Raw genomic sequence first — 22,373 nt, 5'->3', positions numbered from 1 at the left:
TCATAGAAATAATTGAAGTATAAGAAATATATACTTTTTATTTAAGTATACGATTAAAACAACACATTTACAAATTTAACAATTGATTAGGAATACATATAAATAAAACGCATGAAGATATTCAAAGAAGAGATCCAATATGCATAATTTCGATTTATATAGACTTAAAAAAATCATTAAAAAATCATCTTTACATTCAATCGTAAGTGTTTTATGATTTACATTCATAAATACTTTTTAATCTAGAAGAGACTCACCTCTTTCACTTTGTCCCTTCGCTGTCTGGCAATAGGGTCCTTATCCTCTCCACCGACGATTAACGGCAGCTTATCCGCAGGCGCTGGTGGCACTGTCACCAAAACCAATTCTTCCTTGTGCACAATCAACGATGAAGAACTACTTGTACGCACTCGCGATTCACCCATGTCCGGTTTTTCTAATGTCTTTTGCTGTTGATACTCCTCGTCGATTTTCGCCTAAAAATTCGACGCGCGATCGAAATGCATTCCGCGGTCATTTCAGATGGCATACGAAAATTGTACGATATATGTTTAATTATTGTAATAATTGTTACAATATACGATTGCGTCGAAATGCATTAGTTTGTATTATTATATTTTTACATTTAAATTTGTCTTTCCGTCTCAAAAATTAAATAAAAAGCAATCATATTTCTATGCACAATATTTGAATTATAAAGCTTTTTTTATCAAAAAAAGAGAATGTAGAAATATTCAAATTGAAAAAAATTTGTAATAAAACAATACATTCAAAACTATATTTCAATATTTTACTTCTTCTAAAAATTTACACTTTGTTTCAATATTATATTATATAATTATTATTTAGCGATACCCGTTTATATTTAATTAGCGATATTATTTAATAAAAGTAACCAAAAACTATTCGCATATTCACTGGCATACATGACTATAAATGAAAAACAGACTAAAATCATTATAGTCTAAATAATTTTAATTCAAAAGATTGTTTATATCAGTTTCTGGTTTAAATACGTAGTGTGTTTAAACCTCACAAACTCATTGGATTTCAATGACTGGTTTCGCTATCTCTGATTCGTAATACCGGCGATAATTATGCAAATGTGTATTGTTGATTCTCACTGAAACTCTGTTAGTCGAAAATACGATTTGAGAGACCCCATGTAAATATTTAGCTTAAATATCAATGCTTTTTTTAGTTAAAGTACAAAAAAACAGCATATTTTAGCTTTAGCTATTTTATTTTATTTATATCAAACAGAGTATGTAGATCTAGTTATCATTTTTATTTATCTTATTATTATTTTTAAATCAAGTTGTATTTTGCTTTCTCTCTATACTTTCTCTCTGTTTAGTTGCACACTCTCAAAAATATATGTATATAAATGTATACGATATATGTATAAATATATGTATCCATAATGTATTGAGATACTCCGTGAGTTTGCTAAGTATAAATGATTATGCGGATCAGTTTTTTGCGGAAAAGAAACCAAATGCATTTCCACGATTATGCATGCCATCTGTTATTCAGATACCACGGAAGTACACTCATTTTCGCCTTGTTCATCTCCGTACAAATGCATGCTCTCGAACGCCTTACACCGTTACATCATCGTAAAGAAAAAACACGAACACGTAAGAATAATTTTCGCTCACAACAATAACGCATTTTCATTTTATCTCATTATTAATTTTATTTTCACAAGATTGTAAAATAATGATACTTTTTCGAGAAAATGCCCGTCTGACCGGTGATTTATTGTACACGTTTAATTTCTCCTGTTTTGCGACGTTAGACGAATTAGATGAAGATATTGTTCTTCGCCTCAAGAGGGAAGTTCCTTAAGGGATGCAGCGCAAAAATCGAAATTATCTGGATATGAGAGCGCATAATTCCTGTGCATTCATTTTGTGGAATAGTTAATTATTAATGCGTGGGAGGGGGACTCACTGGTTGTCTACTCAGCCTCCCCCCAACGAAAATAATTTTTTTTTTGGCTAAATGGAGGAGCAAAATTTTTTGTTGGTGATTTCTGAGAGCGCATAATTATATAATTTCTTCGTTTAATTTTATTAATGTGAGAGGGCTAGCTAGGCAGATAGTCCGATAGATTTCGCTTCGAACGAACGACTTCATCAAATTCTCTCTCCTTGTTTCAAGAGAGATTCAAAATAGAAATAAAAAAAAAAAGAAATACATTCCGCGAGGCTTAGCCTTGATACTTTGGTTATGAGCAACGAATTGAGAGAATATTATCACAATGCAACGTGATGCAATTTACTATAGAGTATTATGTAAAATCAGCGTCCTTTCAAAAAAATCGACCGCGACGTGCCATTTGATTTATGACGGAAAAATGCAACGCGCGTGTAAAACGAGTCTTGGTTATTATTTCCTACGAAAGAGAAAAACAGGACGGCAAAACGGAAATAACAATGGAAAGAGTCACGCGCGCGTGTGAACAAAATAAATCATGCAGCATACAATTGTAATAATACGCTTATTTATATCAATTAACAGCTCGGATAAAAATTTTGATTTACATAAAATTTATCAAAATTTATTAAACAAAATGTATATAGTACACATACAAATATAGTATCTATTTATTTATATATACTCATCTATCTATTTATCTATCAATCTATTTATTAATATATACTCATATATATATATATATATATATATATATATATATAATATATAATTTATATGTATATGATATATATATATATATATATGTGTGTGTGTGTGTATATATATGTATAAATTTATTATAAATTAATTTCGCGCGCGCGCGCGCGCGCGCGTGTGTGCGTGTGTGTGCGTGTGTGCGTGCGTGCGTGTGTGCGTGCGTGGACGCGCGCGCATCATATCACGTGTGTGTGTATATATATATATATATATACACACACATCAATCAATTTTGCAAAGTATATATGTGTGTGTGCATATATATGTACATATTATACATAATATATATAAGATTTAATGTATATTTTATAAAAAAAATTATGTTAATAACTAATCTCGTCTTTTTTTGCTTTAAAATAATTATTATCTCGTTAGAATTTAATATTCAATTGCTATTACATTTTTAATATCAAATCTGATTTCCAGAATTATTTTGATTAATCGCGATTTGCGCTCTCATTCTCTCCAGTTATTTCGGAAACGCATTGCCTTACAAGGGCAAGATCACGGCGCGACCTTGCGCGACCTACTCGTGTTGAATGAAAGAAAAAGAGTACGCATGAAACGGGAGTTTCACGACACCGGAGCATGTACCAAGGTATCAAGGATATACGATATCGTTTCCACTTATCGTGTGAAATCAGATCGACCCCGAAAAATTCCAAAGATGGAATCAATTATGCGAGATCTGCTTTAAAATGCGATTGCATTTGGTCGACAGATGTAAAATTGTAGAAAGCGATGTAAAGAGAATCAAGTTTAAGCGTTTATCAAATAAGACAAGATAATTCGAAACATTCTCTCCGATAAATGTCACAGACGCGCCTACAACATTCCAATCCCACAATACATTCTTAGAGAAGGAAAAAACTAAACAGTTTAAATGAAACCTGCGATCGTGAATAAGCACGAGACGCAAAATCGCAAAGTCATCATTTTAATAAATTATTATTCGATATTAATTTTATTAATTAATATTAACATCAAATATATCCGTGAATTTGTATGGCGTCCAGTTGAATTATCTTAAAACGAGTTGGTCCTGGTTAACGGAAGATCGTTATCGTTCATTCAGACGAAATCGTGAACGAAGTGACAGCGAGTCCGCGCACGTGCGTCAGCCGTGTACGTTACAATGGCCGTATGTAAACAAACGAAGCACAACCTCGCGCAAACGGAGCATGTCCATGTCAGGCTCCGTTGAGAGAGCGTGTTTTCTACCGCGGCAGTATCGTTTTCCAGAAAGAATTCGCGTGAAAATCGCGAAAGAGAAACGATGTTCGACGAAGGGCAAAAACTGACGCACGTTTTGAGACGAGGGGAGTTTTGCGCGAGGCGTTCGAGAGATCGAATTTAGGCGAGCGTAAATTCGAGCGCACCTGCAGCTTCTGCTTGTCCTCGACGAGGTGCACGTCCTGATGATCGCTGCCCTCGTGGCCGGGCGGCACGGCGTTCGGATGGCCGATCGCGGACGAGCGCGAGTCCTTGACGTCGCCAGAGGCGCGCGGTGGCACCGGCAGGAGCAACTCCGGTCCGGCCTTCTGCATACTCTGGTACACGCGGTAGACACTGTTCACGGCGGCGCCGCCGGTACGGAAGTCCGGCAGGTAAAAAAACGCGCCGAAACAGACGACGCCGAACGTCATGAATACCAGGAGGATCAGGTACTTCTCGCGCGGACGGAAGGACCGTCTCGAGAACAACGGCACCGGTACGCCGTTCGCGAGGCGCTGGTACGACGGCAGCACGCCAGTCGACGTGCTCATCTTACCGCGTACGTCCGAGACACGTGCAACACGCCGCGGCACTTAATCACCACCCCGTTGTGTCGCGGATACGCGAAAACTCTCGTGCACCCGTGCGCGTTTCGCACCCGTGGCTCCTCAGCCGTCATACGCCATTACGAATGGAGCACCACCTGCGTGCGGCAATTGACATCTCGCAACTGCCCAGAAGCGCCGATCAGCTGACGTGGCGCGCGCGGGAAACTGCGCCGCGACAAGTGACCTCTCGGCCCGCATAGCATAGAAATGCACAGGCGACATCTACCAATGCGCGAAATTTCAATTTATCATCGGATGATGTGTGGAAAAACTGTATTACCTAAATTTCAGAAAAGATTTCATCCCAGAGAACATCGCGAGGTCTTAAACTTGTTTCATCTATTAGATTTTTTTTCTATATATTGTATTTTTTCTATACATTAATCTTTTCTTATAAGCTTTTTTTAGAAATTTTATAAATTTAGAAATCTTCAATTTCTGTTTAGAAAATTCGGCTATAGTAAAAAATTTTACTAAACTCATGAAGTGTCCCCTTTTTAATCTACCAACTTAAATTTTATTTATTTTCAACTTTAGAGAAAAACGTTTCATACAAAAATTGTAGGATTTCGAGAGAGACACATGATTACGATATGGATTCATTGTCACTGAGATTTTTTTATGATCGCTATTTTTTTTAAATAATCATATTATTAAATATCATATGTTTTTTATTACGTAATATGATTCCTCTTGTTATTCTGGATAAAAAAATACCAAATACAATATTAAAAAATCAATAGTTTACAAGATATTCTATTTTATTCTCGCATATTCTGAAATATAAAACATTTTATAAATTATTGATTTTTTTGATAACTGTACCTTAATATTTTTACACATAGAATAATGAAACAAATCAATTAGTATGAAAAAAATACGGAGCTGCTTTAAAAAAAATTATGTAATTATCAATGTGTTATCAAATATACTTTTTTATATACTTTTTTATATACTTTTTTAAAAAACAACAGCATACTTTCTCTGGATATCATAATTAAATAATAAGTATTCTATATAAGTACTTGAAGCTTTGAATAAAATTATCGATAAAGACCGAAACAAACTTTAATGTTCAAATGATAAGCTACGTAATAAATATTACAAGAATATTTTTAAAAAACATCTTACACGGCCTTTTTATGAATGGAATGTAATATAAAAATAACTCTTAATCAATTCACAGCATATTAATTAAATTTTGAAATATAAAAATCGTGTCAAATTGTTCGTATATTGTTGAATATTTCGTCTTGCACACATTGTTGCTGTTGTAGCTTGACGATTGTTTGCTATATTTTGTGTGTGTGTGTGTGTGTGTGTGTGTGTGTGTGTGTGTGTGTGTGTGTGTGTGTGTGTGTGTGTTGTACGTACCGTGTTTACAAGCGTTCCACGTGCTACCATTTCTTGACTGGCGTTCGTACGAGAGAGCGCTCCGCATTCCTTCGCATTTTTTCACTGCTAAATGATATCAAATGTTGCTGCATTATACGAATATGACAATAAATGCTTTATTATTATTAAATAAATTAAGAATTGATTAACGATTGATTAAACATAAAAAAAACAATGACTTTTTAATAAAATATATACATATGTGGCGCGATTTATTCCTTCGAAATTTATAACTTTTGTTAACGATAATCCGTCCGATGGGTATGGCCTTGACGGCGGAGGGGCTGAGTATTCCGAGAAGTTTCATATCTCAAAGACGAAGGAACCAACAGTACCCATTGCATCGTTCTTAATAATATTAATATTAGATAATATTAATATTATTAATGATATATTAACATAGCATAATCGCAAATCGTCCAATGACTTCTGTGGTAAATGCATTGCACACATTAATCGTCGACTTTTAATTGATATTCCACCGCCGATTTAAGTGTAAGTGAACGAACTGTAGATTAATTATTCACAAGCGTATCTAAATTCTCTAATGAAATACATACATACATTATTTAATGTTTAGTTATTAATAGGTGCTATAGTGTATCGTGGAAGTTAAATATTATTTATAATATTGCTGAATATTTGTCATAGTCAGATGTTGGTGGCACAGCCTTGAGAAATGTTTACGCGCCGCGTAGCGCGCGCCATTGTGTGTAATGTTTACGAGAGGTTCACGTTCTATCATTCGCTAATCGGCATTCGTACGGACATGCGCAGTGCGCGTCGCTCCGTCTTTTTTCGCATTTCTTTAATGCTACATGATACTAAACACAACATTATTTCTTATGAAATAGTGTCTTCTGTAATAATAAATGTTTATTAAACATGATTAACAATTCGTAAACGTATTCGAAACGACGACTCTATAACAAGATTCACGCGTCTTATTTCTTTGAAATTGACGACTTTTAAACATTAACTCCTCTAAGGATATGGCCTTGACGTGGCAGAGGAGCTATTCCGAGGGATTTCGTTGGTTTCCTCAACGGACTTCCCAAAGACGAAGAAGCCCGTTGTATGTTATTAATAACATTAACATTAACGTAAGGTAACGTTACTGTTATTAATAATGTAACTAACACAGCATAGCCACGAGTCATGAAATGGCTCTTATGTGACAAAGTTGATTAATGCGTTTCACGCATTAATCGTCGGTTTTGAACCGACATTCCGCCGTCGATTTTATTATGAATGAACGAACTGCAGCCAGTTCGTCGCGTCGCGCGTTTGCTTCGAGACTGCCGTAAGTGATCGGACTAAAGGACTGTTCCTCGTCCTGCGAGGACTCGTTCGACAAATATCATAGTTCGCAACCGACTGTGTGTCCCGAAAAGCACGCCCAGTCGAGTGTTGATTGGACCGACGAACTTGATATTTTCACGGGCAGCAAAAATTAGTCCGCGAGCGATTATAATAATTCGCGAATGTTTTTCGCGAGTGTCCTGTATTGCGGGGCCATCCGACGATCCAACATCTTGAGAGAAGGAGGAAGCATAGGAGAGGCATCGGACACCGGCGGAGCAATCTTACGGTAAATAATTTTTTATCAACATAAAATTATTTGTCTTATTTATTTGGATGAATTTCGATAATTTAAAATTTATAGTTTGAAAAATAAACACAATTTAAAATTTGATATAAATTTATTTCTATAAAGTTTTTTTCTGAAAATTATATAATTATTTTAATAAATATCTAATTTAAAAATAAATAGATTCGATATGTGTAAAAATTATTACAATATCTATCATTTAGAGCGCTGCAATAATTTGTATCTGTTTGTGTGTTACAGAATCATCATAGCTTCATTGCAGATTAACTCCGCTGTTGCGCATCGGTTTGGTGAGTGATTTTTTTATATTGGAGGAACAAATCTGTGAAACTTATGCTAGATTATTTTTATGTATTTATCATTAAAGTATTGCAGATATATTTTCATAGATTTGTTGCCCTAAAATGAATAGATTTAAATAGTTTGAGATTCTATATTTAATTCTAGTATGACACTATTTAATGATTTATTATAATTCACTTGTCCAAACACAAAGCGCTTATGAAATAGAGTTCTTTGTATCGATGTTTCATTATTTTATATTGTTTTTTATATTTAATTTGTGAGATGTATTAACTGCAGAAAATGATCAAACAATCTCAAGAAAGTATAATTAAAATACATGAGAGGTAATAGTTTATTCGTCTCCCTTCTTTTAACTCGTTTTATCGCCATGCTGATAAGATGTATCATGTTTTTTGTATGAGAAGTTCGTACCGACAATCAGGTAGTATTAGGGATAACAAAACTTAGTTGAGTTTTTTTTGTGTTTGGTTAAAAGAAAAATAGATTCATATAGAATACTTCCCTATCCGAAATAGCTAAGAAAGGAGAAAATATTAAATGATTTTCATGTTGCTTAACAAGTTAACATAATTTGGTTATGATTGATAACTGTGAGAAAGCAAGCTAATAACTAATTTTATGTATTTTTCTTTTTTCCCCCTTTTTGTAAAATTAACGTAATACGTTTACTATTTACTATTTTTACTATTATCTATTGGTCTATACTGACTTCTAACATAAGAATGGAATGGAAGATAAAAATTTAGATGCTAAATTTAGATGCATATATAATTTTATCTTTATTCATTAAAATTAAGTACTCTTATTATACTATTACTTACTAATTATAATAGTTTTATATTACTAATTCCAAAATAATATTTTTTTTCAAAGAAAAAATATAATTGTTCAAGTACTTATTTATCTAAAATTAAATGGGCTGATTCTTATTCAATTATAATACCCTTACTTATTAATTTCAAAAGGATAAAGAATGAAAGAAGAGAAAGATTTAATTATTTGTGTAAAGATATAAGTATTCATGTAAAATATAACTATTCATATAAAAATAAAAGATACAACTATTTATGTAAGAGTGATACATTTACTCGTATAAGTATAAAGAGACAACTATTCTATTTGCCTAAATTTAAAATACTCTAATTCTATTTGTATTTTTTGTGATATATATATATATATAGAAAGGAAAATGAAGAGATTTATTTTTTCAATTCAAGAAAAAAGGTTGGTGAGATCTTAGTAGGAAGAAAAGGATCTTCAGGGAACATCGAGTTTTGGTTGCGGTTTTTTTGCCTGGATTTGCTGCGGTGGATGTATATATTTAGATTCACTATTCGCCTTTTCGGATTTTTTTGAAGGTTTTCTGGCTAGGTGTAACAATAGATGTGTAATTGAATCCCAGATGGCTCCGAGTAAGTGTATTGACCAGCCGTATACAGTATGTAAAGCATAACCGTGTATTGCTGTGTCTAATATTAATTTTATAATTCTTCCAGTGAAATATATTCCGATTACTCCGGAACTGATGTTTCCAAATACTTGAAATTTGTGCCAAAATTTTTTCCATGCAGATGCAGCTATTTTTGCTATGGACTCTTCATCCAATAAATTTGAGAATGACCCTCCGTTTAAAAAGGTCGGTTGTCCCATCATTCCTCTAACTACCGTGTTAAGTACTGCCGGTCGTTCGGCGGGAAACATTATGTGATCCCGGAGATCATCGAGATCATTCTCACTATATATTCCGCTCGTGGCAAGCGATCCGGGACTGATATACTTCCATGTAGGTTTGGTCATCGGTTTTATAGTTATCGGTGATGGTGCTTCCATTGGTCTAGGTATAAGCTTATACCATGAATTTTCTAAGAGATACATAGTAGGTGTGAATGAATTGCAATTTATTTGGGTTCCTTGTCGCAAAAGCACGTGAGTTTGCGGCGTTAAAAAATAAGTCTCATTGTTTCGGACTACTGGTAATTGTTCATAACAATTGTTGGTTCGTGCAACCTTTACTTCAACGGGTACGCATTTTACGATATGAATTACTTCTCCAGCTAATAGAGCCATATATCCTGGTCCTTTCATTAAATGATAGGCGAAAATATCAGGCGATTGTGTAGCTATGGCTAAAGCGTTTTGCAACATCTTTCGTTCTAGCGTGCATTGTTGTAATAAAATATTTCTGTATAATTGATTTATCTGAGTGCGAATGTGTCTTTCGACATATACGAACTTCGAATTCATGTAGGTGAAAATATCAAGGTTAGAAACGCGTGATTGCTTTTTAAAGATTTCTACGCCGGGTGATGTTTCGAAAATAATTAATTTAGGATGTTCGGTTCGCGTGAGTGTGTAACCGCATAATGAGAATTTTTCTCTACTGGTTAGAGCAAATATGGTATTCTCGGAGGTTAGAGAGTAAATTGTTAAGGATCGCTCATTCAAATTGTCTACTATTTTATCCGTATATCCACTATATAATACACCATAATTATTCAATTTACAAGTATCTACGGGTACTGGATCCCAGAAGGTATCACCTCCTTCTATATCTGTACAATGAGTAGTACTGAGTTCGCAAGTAACTCCAGATCTGAGCTGTACTCGATTAGTGTTTATTCGAACATCCGCTATGTAATCTTGTAATGTGATCTTTACGTAGCCATACACGACAACGTCTGAATATGTGCCATATGGATCTGAATACTCACTTCCCTTGCAGGCACCCTCAGTGGTTAGCTCACCTGTCAGTGTTATTACGCGCGTTGTTGTTTGATTTGATTTTAATCTGTCAATGTCGATCCTACCTAACCGGTAGATTCCATCCTCGTGCATGCGTTGACATATTTCGCGTGACGTTTCTTGTATGTATGATAATTTACCATTAGCCACGTCCATGGTGTGAGAAAACATCCCGCATTTTTTAATTAATCTATCAATCTCGACTTTACATTGTAATACTTTTACTGCATTGAATTCATTTATCTGTAGTAGTTGTACATAAGTTCTGCTGGAATTTACATTTTGTTGTGGGATGTCGCACTCCTCGATGTTTAATAATGATAAGGTTGTTAAGTTTGCTGAAGGTGAGCCGCAGTCATAGCCTATTATGCCGTGAGTTTTGTGAAACCAAGTTGTTAGAATTGTTATTGTAATTATCCAGCTTCGGAGATCCATCTGAAAACAATATTATATTATTGGTTTCATTAATTGTTTAGAGCTGATTTAATGAGAAATTCGTAAGTGGTTAGGATATAACCCAACTATATTACAACTCGACTATTTTTCTTTATATTAATTTTGACATTATTTTTATTTAGAATATAATTTATAATTTAGATTTATAATTTATAATTTAGAATTTATAATTTATTATAATTTATAATTTAGAATTTATAATTTAGAATATTATAATATTATAATATTTATGTAATATTTCTAAATTATATTTCTAAAATTTTATGTGGTTTGGTATATTGATCTTCAAATTTATCAGGTTTAGGACTTAGGCTTTTTAATAGGAATACATTATCTCCAGGTTTAAAGGTCTCAGGATTAATTCTTTTGTCGTAATATTTTTTTAGATTTATTTTTTACATCAATAATATTTACGTGAGTTTCCTTGAAGTTTATATAAAGTTGAGTGATTAAGCGTACTAAATAGTCATCATTGCTAGTTAATTTATCTTTTTATGTTAAAAATTTATCTGAAGATATTGTTGCAATTTTATTAAATAATTTATACGGAATATATTTTGTAGCTTTGTGTAAACAAACAAAATTTTTTTGTAGGCAAATCAGATTTTATTAAAAAAATTTTTTTATTAATAAAAGAAATTCTCTCTAAACAAAAATTAGATCTAAGAATTATTATAGCTTATGCTATAATTATATTATAGCTTATAAAGAACAAAAAAGCTTCATTAAAGCTCAAAGAAATAAAATTTGTGATATAATACTTACTCATATTGATGAAAGGTTTTCAGAGTACATTCATATAATTCATTTTATTTTTGTTAGTATCGAATATCATAGTAGTGATAGTACATACTTTCACTGGTTATTAAACGATAGCTGAATATTTTGCTGAAAGAATTTATGACGCTTTGATGCAATTGAAGTTATAAAAATGAATTATTTCTCAAGTAAAAAAAAAGAATGCAACAGATAACAAATCTAAAGGCAAATTGATTTCAATATGGAGAAATAAAAGAAGTAGAAATAAAAAATGTTATGGCAAAATTGCAGAAACAATAGGAGAAATTGTGAACGTTGTTCCAGATAGTAGCAATATATTTATTTAGTTGCATATGTATAATATTTAAATTTAGCTTTTGCAAAATTTTTTATTTTATATAGAAAAAGTTCATAAGAAAGTTATAGAGAGTATGTAATGATTGGAAACTAATGAAGCACCTTCCAGACAGAGGTTTTATTACATTGATTTGCAATATATGATTTAAGAAGAAAAGATTTATACAATAATCAAGATAAAGATTTATCTAATATTTTCTCTAAATGGATTATATTACAAACTAAATGGATTATATTACATCCTTATATTATATTACATCCATATTACATCCTAATATCATAAGCCAAGATTTCAATAAAATGTTTCTCTCAAATATTGTTTTAAGCGAATCAAATTTTGAATATTTTTTCATTATGTTTGAAAATCATTCGATAAAGTTTTTATTTTATCCTTGGGATGACAATGGATACCAAATGCTTGATAAAATAAAAAAAGAGGACTTAAGTAATGGTAATCTTTTTAACATTATTTATATATTAGTATGCATATTAATATAAATGAAATAAATCTATTATGTTTTAGACGAAAAAGTATTAATAAGATTTAAATTTTTACCTCATCTAATATCCCCAAAAACAATGAAAAGAATAGATGGAGTTTATAAAAGAACTTTTTTTTATGCTGTCGAGAAAATGCATGATAATGCATGATTGTGAAAGTATGTATTTAAAAAAATAGAATTTTTATGATCTATTTCGATTAAGTTAAATTTGGTTGTGGATTTTTTTCATTTAATAATATTAATAATTTTATAGACAGCCGAATTTTGCACATTTTAATTAAATTTATTTTTTCTTTAAATGCCAAAATCGGTTGTTGAAAAAGAAGAAAATTATTTAATTTAATTTCTTCAATTATTTCTTATTTTCTTCAGATTGCTGAAAAAAATAAGATGTAACTTTAATAAGACATAAAGCAAAACCCGGAAAACCCAAATGTTAAAAATGACGCTTCAGCCATATATCATATATGTTGATGGAGAGAATTTGCATGAAATATACGTTTGTGTGATCGATGATATTTTATCGATGATATTTTATATAAAACAAATAATGTTTTAGAAGGTATTGATGTCTTCTTTAAAGCTTTTCAAGTTTTTCACGTAAAATATCTAGCTTGCGAGCATTTATGGTTATTAATTCAAAAAGATATTTATATATTTGATATTATATATAATGCAGAAATACACAAAATATATTAAGCAAAATTCTTAAGTCTAATGAAAAAAACACAAATACATATGAATTGTCAGATTAATGTTGAATGTTTTGATTTAAAAATTTCTTTATTTTAAATATCAGTCAATACTTAATTTCTAAATATTTTTAAATTAAACAATATTTGATACAACCAGTACATGTTAACAAACAACAGCTAACAGGTAACATAGCCGGTTTCGTGGCAAGCAGGATCTCGGTTGTTAAATTTTTATATAAAATAAATTTAATTGATTTTTAAATTAGATTTTTATCTTTTTTTTCAAAATGAATTGTTTTTTTGTGAAAAAAATTTATAAACATGAATTTTGTCATGCAACATAAGATTAAAACATAAATTTATGTTAAATTTTACTATTACGTATAAATTTGACAATTGTAATGATCAGTTACTAATGTTTATTCTTTACGAAGACACGTTCTTAATAAAAACATTATATATGAAAAACAGAATTAGCTTCAAGTATAACTTCAAAGCGAATAAATGTTACTGTTTTCGGCACAAATGTTTCTGACTTTTCTGATGCGACTTCAACTATTCTTAATTTTGATTCAAGTAATTATAATGAAGAACAGGAAAAGATTTATAACATGATTAAAACGAATGATTCTGTAAATGATGTAGATTCTATAAATGATGAAGAGTTTGACATTGATATTTACTAATCAACTGTTTTTAAATCGATTCTTTCTACTGTAGTAAAAATGTATGCTGACTTGACATTAAGTAGAGGAACAATATTTAAAATTATTCAAATTATAAGTGAAACATATTTAGCAACATGTATACAAGCTGTACAGCAGTGTTGTGAAACAATAATAATTTGAATATTCCGTTAAACATGATAAATGGTTTTGCATTTCTTAAATCAGAGACAAAGATTTTCAAGTATTTAGAACAAATAAATTATCATTTTTTGCTTAAAAATATAGTTATTCGGACATACTTGAATTTTGGAAAAGTCAGAAAAATTTCCCAAAATAAAGTTTATTGCGGTAAATTAAATTTCATTTCTTTAAAATTTGTTTTAAAACGTTTCTTGGAACTTTCTAATGTGCTCGATGTAATAGATTCATGATTTATTGTAAAATGCAGAGTAAATAAAGACTTCTAATTGTCAATTTGTCAATTTGTATTGTTGTAAAATATGTCTACTAAAAAATAAATACAATATGTGACAGTAGAAAAGTCCAAAATTTTAAGAACAATTGATATTTATTCAGAATATGTTTCTAAACGTTCTTTTGATGTAATAGAAAAAAGCATTTTCAATCTCTGGATATCCTGTAATAAGCAACGCGTCAGTCGATCCTATGCATGATATATTTAAAGACATTTGCCGCTATGATATGGCTCAAATTTTGAGCAATCTTATTGATAAACATAAGTTCTGTATTATAAAAATATTAAATGTAAGAATTTGTACTATCAATTCAAACTGTGATAAAAACATAATTCCCGTTTTAAAATATGAAGGAATAAAAAATAAAAAATTGTTCTTACTGCTTCGGAAATGCATTATCTTGTTGATAATTTGATTATTTTTGTTGGCGATTTAGTTCCTATAGAAAATCTAACATAGTACCTCATGTTGCATCAAATTGCTAATATTGTTTTATTCGATATTATTTCTAATGAAATAGTACATATTTTTTCGTCCACTGTCTCGCAATATTACTCGATAAATTTAAATCAATAAGCTAATATAAATTATGACGTGAATCGCATTTTGAGAGTTAAATGTATTTGATAGCGTGATGCTTTTCTCTTTTATCATGACAACATAAAATCAACGTTATTATTTTATTAATAAATAAATTGAAGAAGAAGAAGAAGGACGTGCTCATCGGAAAGAGTTTGAAATATTGCGTTGTAATATTCTATTCTCGATTATACATCATAGAATGCAATCAATAAATCTAAGTTTGGTTAAATTCAAAATAAAATTATTCTTATTTATATAATAAATAATTAAGAACACTACACAGTAATTATTAACTCAAATCAAATATTTATTTTTGGATTGACATAAATTTTTTTTCAGTGTAACCGCGAAGAGAAGAAAAACAAGAGGGATATCGTTGTATCGAATCGCGACAAGATAATTGAAAAAAGGAAAGAAAAGAGAAACTTACTGATTTTAATTGATGTGTAGTTCTCAGTCGAGAAGCAATCTCCTGGAGAAGTTTGCTACTGATCTCACAGCGAAGGTTGGAAAAGTCGTGCACTGACTCTAACTAAATTTCAATTTTCTGGATAAGGATCCAAGATGAAGAGATCTTCGGAAGAATAACAAAGAGCGATGTGCTCGGTTTATATAGGACTTTTTGGAGGAGTAGGGAGGTTCCGGGGTGATAATGGATCCCTGTATTAATTTTCGAATGAGGGTTCGTGAAAATCACGGGTATAAGGAAAGGAGGGGAGCAGCGTTGCGTGAATCGTGATTGTTTTTATATTTCCAGTTTTTCTGGCGAATGATTGAATAAGTTTTTAAAAATTCCATCGTTGTTTCACATCCTGATTTGCTCATTGGTGTGTTCACTACCGGCTACTAATCGCAAACTTCTGATTGGCGTTTTGTTAATTACATCCCGGTTTCGGTCGGCCTCGAATAATCTCGGTAATCTCCGCGTTTCCTACGTGTCGGCATGTTCTATTTTATTACTAGAATGCTGTAAAATTTTTGTTGCCAGCGGAACTCTTGTCTACAAAGAATTTATTATCTTAGAATGGTTTGATAACATAATATATCTTAAAAAGAATTCCTGTATTATTGTATTTTGTATTGTATTGAATTGTATTACATTGTATTGTATTATATAGCGTAGTATATATTTATGAAAACGAGCAAGAAGTGTAAAGAAGCTTATGATGAAATTAGAATAGATTAGATTAGAGTAAGTTAGAAAATAAGATGGATAAGAATGAGGATAAGAATTATATTGTAAACCAAGTCCCCTTCTTGGCTATATGGCTGCAGAGTAAATAAATAAATATTCTATTCTAGTCTTAAAAGAAATTCCGCACTTATTGAAGATAGGTCTTTGAGGGAGTCACGTTTCCGGTTTCTAGTCGATAGTTTATCGATAATAGTAATAAAAGAAATAAAGGAAGAATCTTTTTTTTTTGTCGTTCAAAACATTATCTATTTACTGATGAGCCGACAGTTCTTTACGAAAGAGAAGAATCGTTGAGTCCATCGGACGTAACATCTAATATACATGCATACTTGCCTATTGTTTATTTTTTAATACCTATGTTGGACAGTTTTATGTAAGCCACAATACAGATATTTACGACGAAACGTGAGTTTAAACGCAGAATATTATTGGCAGTAACCAAGATGTTAATATTTTTTAACTTATAATAGATCAGCCTGATTAAAAGTATACAAAACAACAAAATTTACAAGATTTTAAAATATATGTTGTTTTTATATTTATTTTGAAAAAAAAATATTATTTTATACATAACAATCTTTTATATCAATCTTATATATTACGCAACGACTGCAATAACCAATAGCTTTTATCTCTTAAAATTTTTCATATTCAAATTTCTAATATGACAGCACATATCGAAATTTTTGATGTATAATTCACAAATATTACACATTTTAAACAAAGTATCACATTAAGCTACCTACATGTACCAGGTGTATGCATAAGTTTTTTCCGGTTTAACTAAGAGATGTCGCCAGCGAAAAGTACGCAGCGTATTAATTTGATACATACATCATTTTGTTCGTCTGACATTTAAAACTACAAACACACACACAAGTTGAGTCCGCCAAAAACTAGCGTCTTTGTTTTATCGTTCAGTGATCATGTCGAGTTTTGTGCCTGAAAAAGAACATTTGCGGCACGCATTGCTTTTTTTATTTAATCAAAAGGAAAAGGCTGTTGAAAGTCATCGTTTGCTGGTAGAAACATATGGTGAACACTCTCCATCGATTAGAACATGTGAGACATGGTTTCGACAATTTAAAAGTGGTGATTTCAATGTGAAAGACAGTGAGCGCTCTGGTAGACCACAAAAATGCGAAGACGAGCAATTGCAAGAGTTATTGGATGATGACCCAACTCAAACTCAACGGCAATTAGCAGAAGCATTACATGTATCACAAGAAACAATCAGCAGACGTTTACGAGCAATGGGAAAGATCAATAAACTCGGTAAATGGGTCCCACACGATTTGAATGAACGTCAAATGGAAAATCGCAAAGTCACTTGTGAAATGCTGCTTCAACGCCACGAAAGGAAATCATTTTTGTATCGAATTGTGACGGGTGACGAAAAATGGATTTATTTTGAAAAACCCGAAGCGGAAAAAATCGTGGCTTTCACCTGGCGAAGCCGGTCCATCAACACCAAGGCCAAATCGCTTCGGCAAGAAGACCATGCTCTGTGTCTGGTGGGACCAGAGCGGTATTGTGTATTATGAACTCTTGAAGCCCGGCGAAACCGTTAATACACAACGCTATCGCCAACAAATGATTAATTTAAACCACGCATTAATCGAAAGACGATCGGAATGGGCCAGAAGACATGGCAAAGTGATTTTGTTACAATGCGCCGTCTTACACAGCAAAACCAGTGAAAGACACCTTGAAATCGCTTGGATGGGACATCTTTCCGCACCCGTACTCTTCAGACCTGGCGCCATCTGACTATCATCTCTTCGCATCAATGGGGCACGGGCTCGCAGAGCAGCACTTCAGCAATTTCGAGGAAGTTGGAAAATGGCTCAACGAATGGTTTGCCGCAAAAGACAAGCAGTTTTTCTGGCATGGTATTCATAAATTACCTGAAAGATGGGCGAAATGTGTAGAAGCCGATGGCCAATATTTTGAATAAAAAAAAATTAATTTCCCTTGAAAATTACGTGTCTTTTTTTACTAAAAAACCGGAAAAAACTTATGCATACACTTGGTAAAGATTCAAGCTTCTCCGTGACACTTCATTCTGTTGTGCAAGCGAATGCAGAAAGATGAGAAATATGAAAAATTTGCTCCGCATTCTGATATTATGATAATTTACTTTTTTTAATTATTATTATTCTTAACAGAATAAGTGAATATAATATTTATTTTTAATTACAATCCAAGTAATAATTTTATATGCAATGAACACAACCTATATTTTAAATTAATGTTTTAAAAAATTATGTTTTTTTATTTGATCTCTTGAAAGTATAATAATAAAGAATATTTTTGTTTTATAAGATTTTCTGAATTATTGAAAACAAGTTTTGGGCGAGTATACTTATTCTTGTTTGTGATTGGTGTATGTTCGACAAGCATTAATTTACTTAATGTGAGTAATGTAATGTTTAAAATAAAAACTTATTTTATTGTAGCGTAGAAATATGTTGTGATAGAAACATTTCATAAATTTCTAAAAAAAAATGCTCTATTTTATCTTTATTAAATCCTCTATTTTATTCTTTCATTTATTACATGCGCTGTTATTTGTAGTTATCTCGAATAATAATGACAGAAAGAGAAATCGTAGAACTTATTAAATCGACTTCATTCATAGCACTGCACTTTTTTTATTTAACTGTAGCTTATTATGCTGGGCAGGAATTTATAAATGGTGACACGCATTTTTATCGTACAATGTAAGTAATATAATTATTATTACATTTTTTGCAAAATTTTATGTATTATTTTTGAAAGAATACAATTCATATTGTGACGTAATATTCAGTATTTTACTTGTATTATATAGATGTAATACAGAATGGTATAACGCTCCGTTAAAAACACAAAAATTAATACTTTTCTTGATACAAAAGACTACAAAATGTTATAAGGTTGATGCCGGTGGTATGTTTAATCTCTGTTTGGAAGGTTTAGCTACGGTAAGAAATCTTACTGAATTAATAAATTATGTGTCAATTTTTTAATCAATGATTATATCGATTAATTACATAAAATATTTTCTCTTTTAGAATTTAAATATGATGGTTTCTATTTCATGGTTCTTTATTTTGTATAATTATAACATGTAAAGGGACTATTTTGTTAGTACTTTAAAAATATAAGATCAAAATTTTAATATGAATTTTATAATAAATAATAAAGTTAATAAACTAAAATATAAAATTTAAATTTAAAAAATTATTTCTGGATTTGGTTACTCAAATTATTTTGTTATTTCTATTTATTACAATGTAGTACAATGTCTGTTTTCGTAATGTATGTGCAAGTAATAAATGAATTTAATTGAAATAGTTTTATTTATAAAAAAATAGATTAATGCATAATTACAATTTGTTACTTAAAGATTTACGGTTCATTTTCTGTTAAGAATTCTCTATAAGAATTTGCAATTTTGTCGAACATGAATTTATTTTTAGTAATGTAATTATTTTGATGTAATTTGAAAATGATAAAATGTGTAATCGAACAACACATATAAAGAAAGCTCTTCTAAAGAATACTATCGGCAAAAGGAATGAATAATTTAATAAGGTTTATATTGTTTTTTATTATTTTATCTATTTGTTTTCAACTTTATTATGCTAGATTTAATTTCATAAACTTCATACTATTTCATACTAATATCTTCAAAAATATATACTAACTAATATGAAATAGTAAAGTAAACTAATATGAAATAGATATACATGTATAAAATTTCTGGAATCGAATATGCAAATGATATAATACGTTTTCGTTGAATATAAAAACAAATTATATATCATATAAAAACCACAAAAATTATCATGTAGATGTAGGTAGTTCATATAAGAACCATTGGTAGAACGTCACAAAAAAGATTAAAATTAATTAAAACAATTTTTTATTATTATATAATTCTAATTTTAATAAGTATGAAAATTAATTATATCTTCTAGCTTGCAAATGTAGCATTGTCTTATTTTACTGTATTTTGTTCAATGCAAAAATAATAATTTATTGCAACAGTGTTTATTGTCATAACAAGTTGCTTGGAAATTTGATGTATTGAAATATTGTATAATATATTTTATAATATATTTCGTGCAAACAGTATAAATCTAAAATTTTAGATCTATTTCAAATTTTTCAACAGTTAAGAATTATGATTCTCTTTATTACTAATAAGCAACTGTATCCAATTTATATACTAAATTTATATACTAAAATTTATATATTAAATTTATATACTAAATTTATATACTAACTATCACGTGCACTATTTATTTTCTTTCGTCATATATTTTCTAATCCAATATAATTCCAATATAAAATTTAAATAAATTTATAAAAATAAATTTGTATTGAACTACTTACCTGTCTATTTTATATAAGTAGCTATGTGACATGAAAAAAATTATTTGTATAATTATAAACTTTCAATATTAATAGTAAAATATTTTTAAAAAATGTGCACAATGCGAAATAAAATGTACACAAATTATATCCGCGATAATAATTACGTGTAACTTATATGATAATATATGAACTGCCAAAATATGTCATCTCCAAGATAATATCCGCTCACGAAATAAGCGCAACTAAAGAACCAATCAATATCATGGAAAAGAAACCACAATAAACTTAAATACGAATATTGATTTAATTTATGTCGTTTTTAAAAATCGATACTTAATATATTTTATAAAATTTTAGTATATTTCGGAATCTTCGTTTACATTTTAATACAATACATTCCGGACTTGCTTGATATAGTAATATCTTTAAATGAATCTCATCCGCGCCATCTTTTATTAAAGCGAGCTATTGAATCGAGGAAGAGAAATATTTTCATATTTTAGTAATACATGAAATTATTGAATTGCTCATTTTAGTAACTACTGGAATAGCTACTGAATCATTCACATTAGCTAATGCAATACACGTTTTTGGAATGTTTAAAATTGTTTATATCGTAAGTAAACGATTCTTATTAAAAACACTTTTCATTATTTTTGTTTATTTTCATGTTTTTAAACTAAAAATTTAACAATTATATCTTCTTTTTGATTAAAAGAATTTTTTAAACAAAAAAATCCAGTTTTCTTATTCAATTAATATTTATGATCTATAAAATTTTTACTTGTAACATTTATTAGATTGTACATATGATTAGAGGTATCATTTATTTTTTCTTATTATTCACTTCTCATATTGTTTTCTTTCTTACTCTGATAAATTAAATATGATCGTGCGAATATAAAATAATTACTTAAGAAAAACACTATAAATAATAAGGAAATAATATAAGAATAATATATGGACTCAAATCTATACTTCATTTATATTTATTATTAATGTAAATATATGCATATATCTACGCGTATGTGCATACACACACACACACACACACACGCGCGCGCGCGCGCGCACGCACGTTCCGTTGGTTTCCTTAACGGAATTCCTAAAGATGAAGAAATTAACGGTATCCGTTGCACAGTTAATAATAACATTAACATTAACGTAAGGTAACGTTACTGTTATTCATAATGTACTAACATAGCATAGTCACGAGTCGTGAAATGGCTCTTATGTGACAAAGTTGATTAATGCGTTTCAGATATTAATCGTCGGTTTTGAACCGACATTTCGCCGCCGATTTAATTATGAATGAATGAATTGCAGCCAGTTCGTCGTGTCGCGCGTTTGCTTCGGGAGTGCCGCAAATGCGTCGAACTAAAGGACTGTTCCTCGTCCTGCAAGGACTCGTTCGACAAATATCATAGTTCGTGCAACCGACCGTGTGTCCCGAAAAACTCGCCGACTCGAGTGCTGACTGGACTGACGGAACATGATATTTTCACGGGCAGCAAAAATTAGTCCGCGTGCGATTATAATAATTCGCGAATATTTTTCGCGAGTGTCCTGTGTTGCGAGACCATCCGACGATCCGACATCTTGAGAGGAGGAGGAGGCCTAGAAGAGGCATCGGGTACCAGCGGAGCAATCTTACGGTAAATATAATTTTTTATCAACATAAAATTATTTGTCTTATTTATTTGCCACTAAATTTCGATAATTTAAAATTTATAGTTTGG

General features: G+C 30.8%; 2 protein-coding genes across 2 annotated transcripts in view; both read right to left on the bottom strand.

The window, feature by feature from the left end:
• alpha-Man-Ia (alpha-Mannosidase class I a) overlaps window positions 1–4,644 on the bottom strand; it is a 557,932-nt gene extending 553,288 nt beyond the window's left edge. The window contains exons 1-2 of the mRNA XM_089077688.1: window positions 4,080–4,644; window positions 258–476 (exon numbers count right to left, since the gene is read on the bottom strand). Of these exons, the coding sequence (XP_088933814.1) occupies window positions 258–476; window positions 4,080–4,466 (606 nt within the window). The 5' untranslated portion in view covers window positions 4,467–4,644. The remainder of the gene's footprint in view (window positions 1–257; window positions 477–4,079) is intronic.
• A 4,598-nt stretch (window positions 4,645–9,242) lies between these two features.
• Window positions 9,243–11,122, bottom strand: LOC148936514 (uncharacterized). The gene is given in 2 exon segments (XM_089077787.1): window positions 9,243–9,392; window positions 9,394–11,122. Coding segments are annotated over 2 exon segments (1,665 nt in total). The 5' UTR covers window positions 11,014–11,122; the 3' UTR covers window positions 9,243–9,347.
• Between the last annotated feature and the right edge of the window lie 11,251 nt (window positions 11,123–22,373).

Source organism: Pogonomyrmex barbatus, unplaced genomic scaffold (genome assembly GCF_055798465.1).
Source record: "Pogonomyrmex barbatus isolate J1 unplaced genomic scaffold, ASM5579846v1 scaffold20, whole genome shotgun sequence".
NCBI lineage: Eukaryota > Metazoa > Arthropoda > Insecta > Hymenoptera > Formicidae > Pogonomyrmex > Pogonomyrmex barbatus.
The sequence above is the reverse complement of the archived record's forward strand: the minus strand, read 5'-3'. Positions and strand labels throughout refer to the sequence as shown.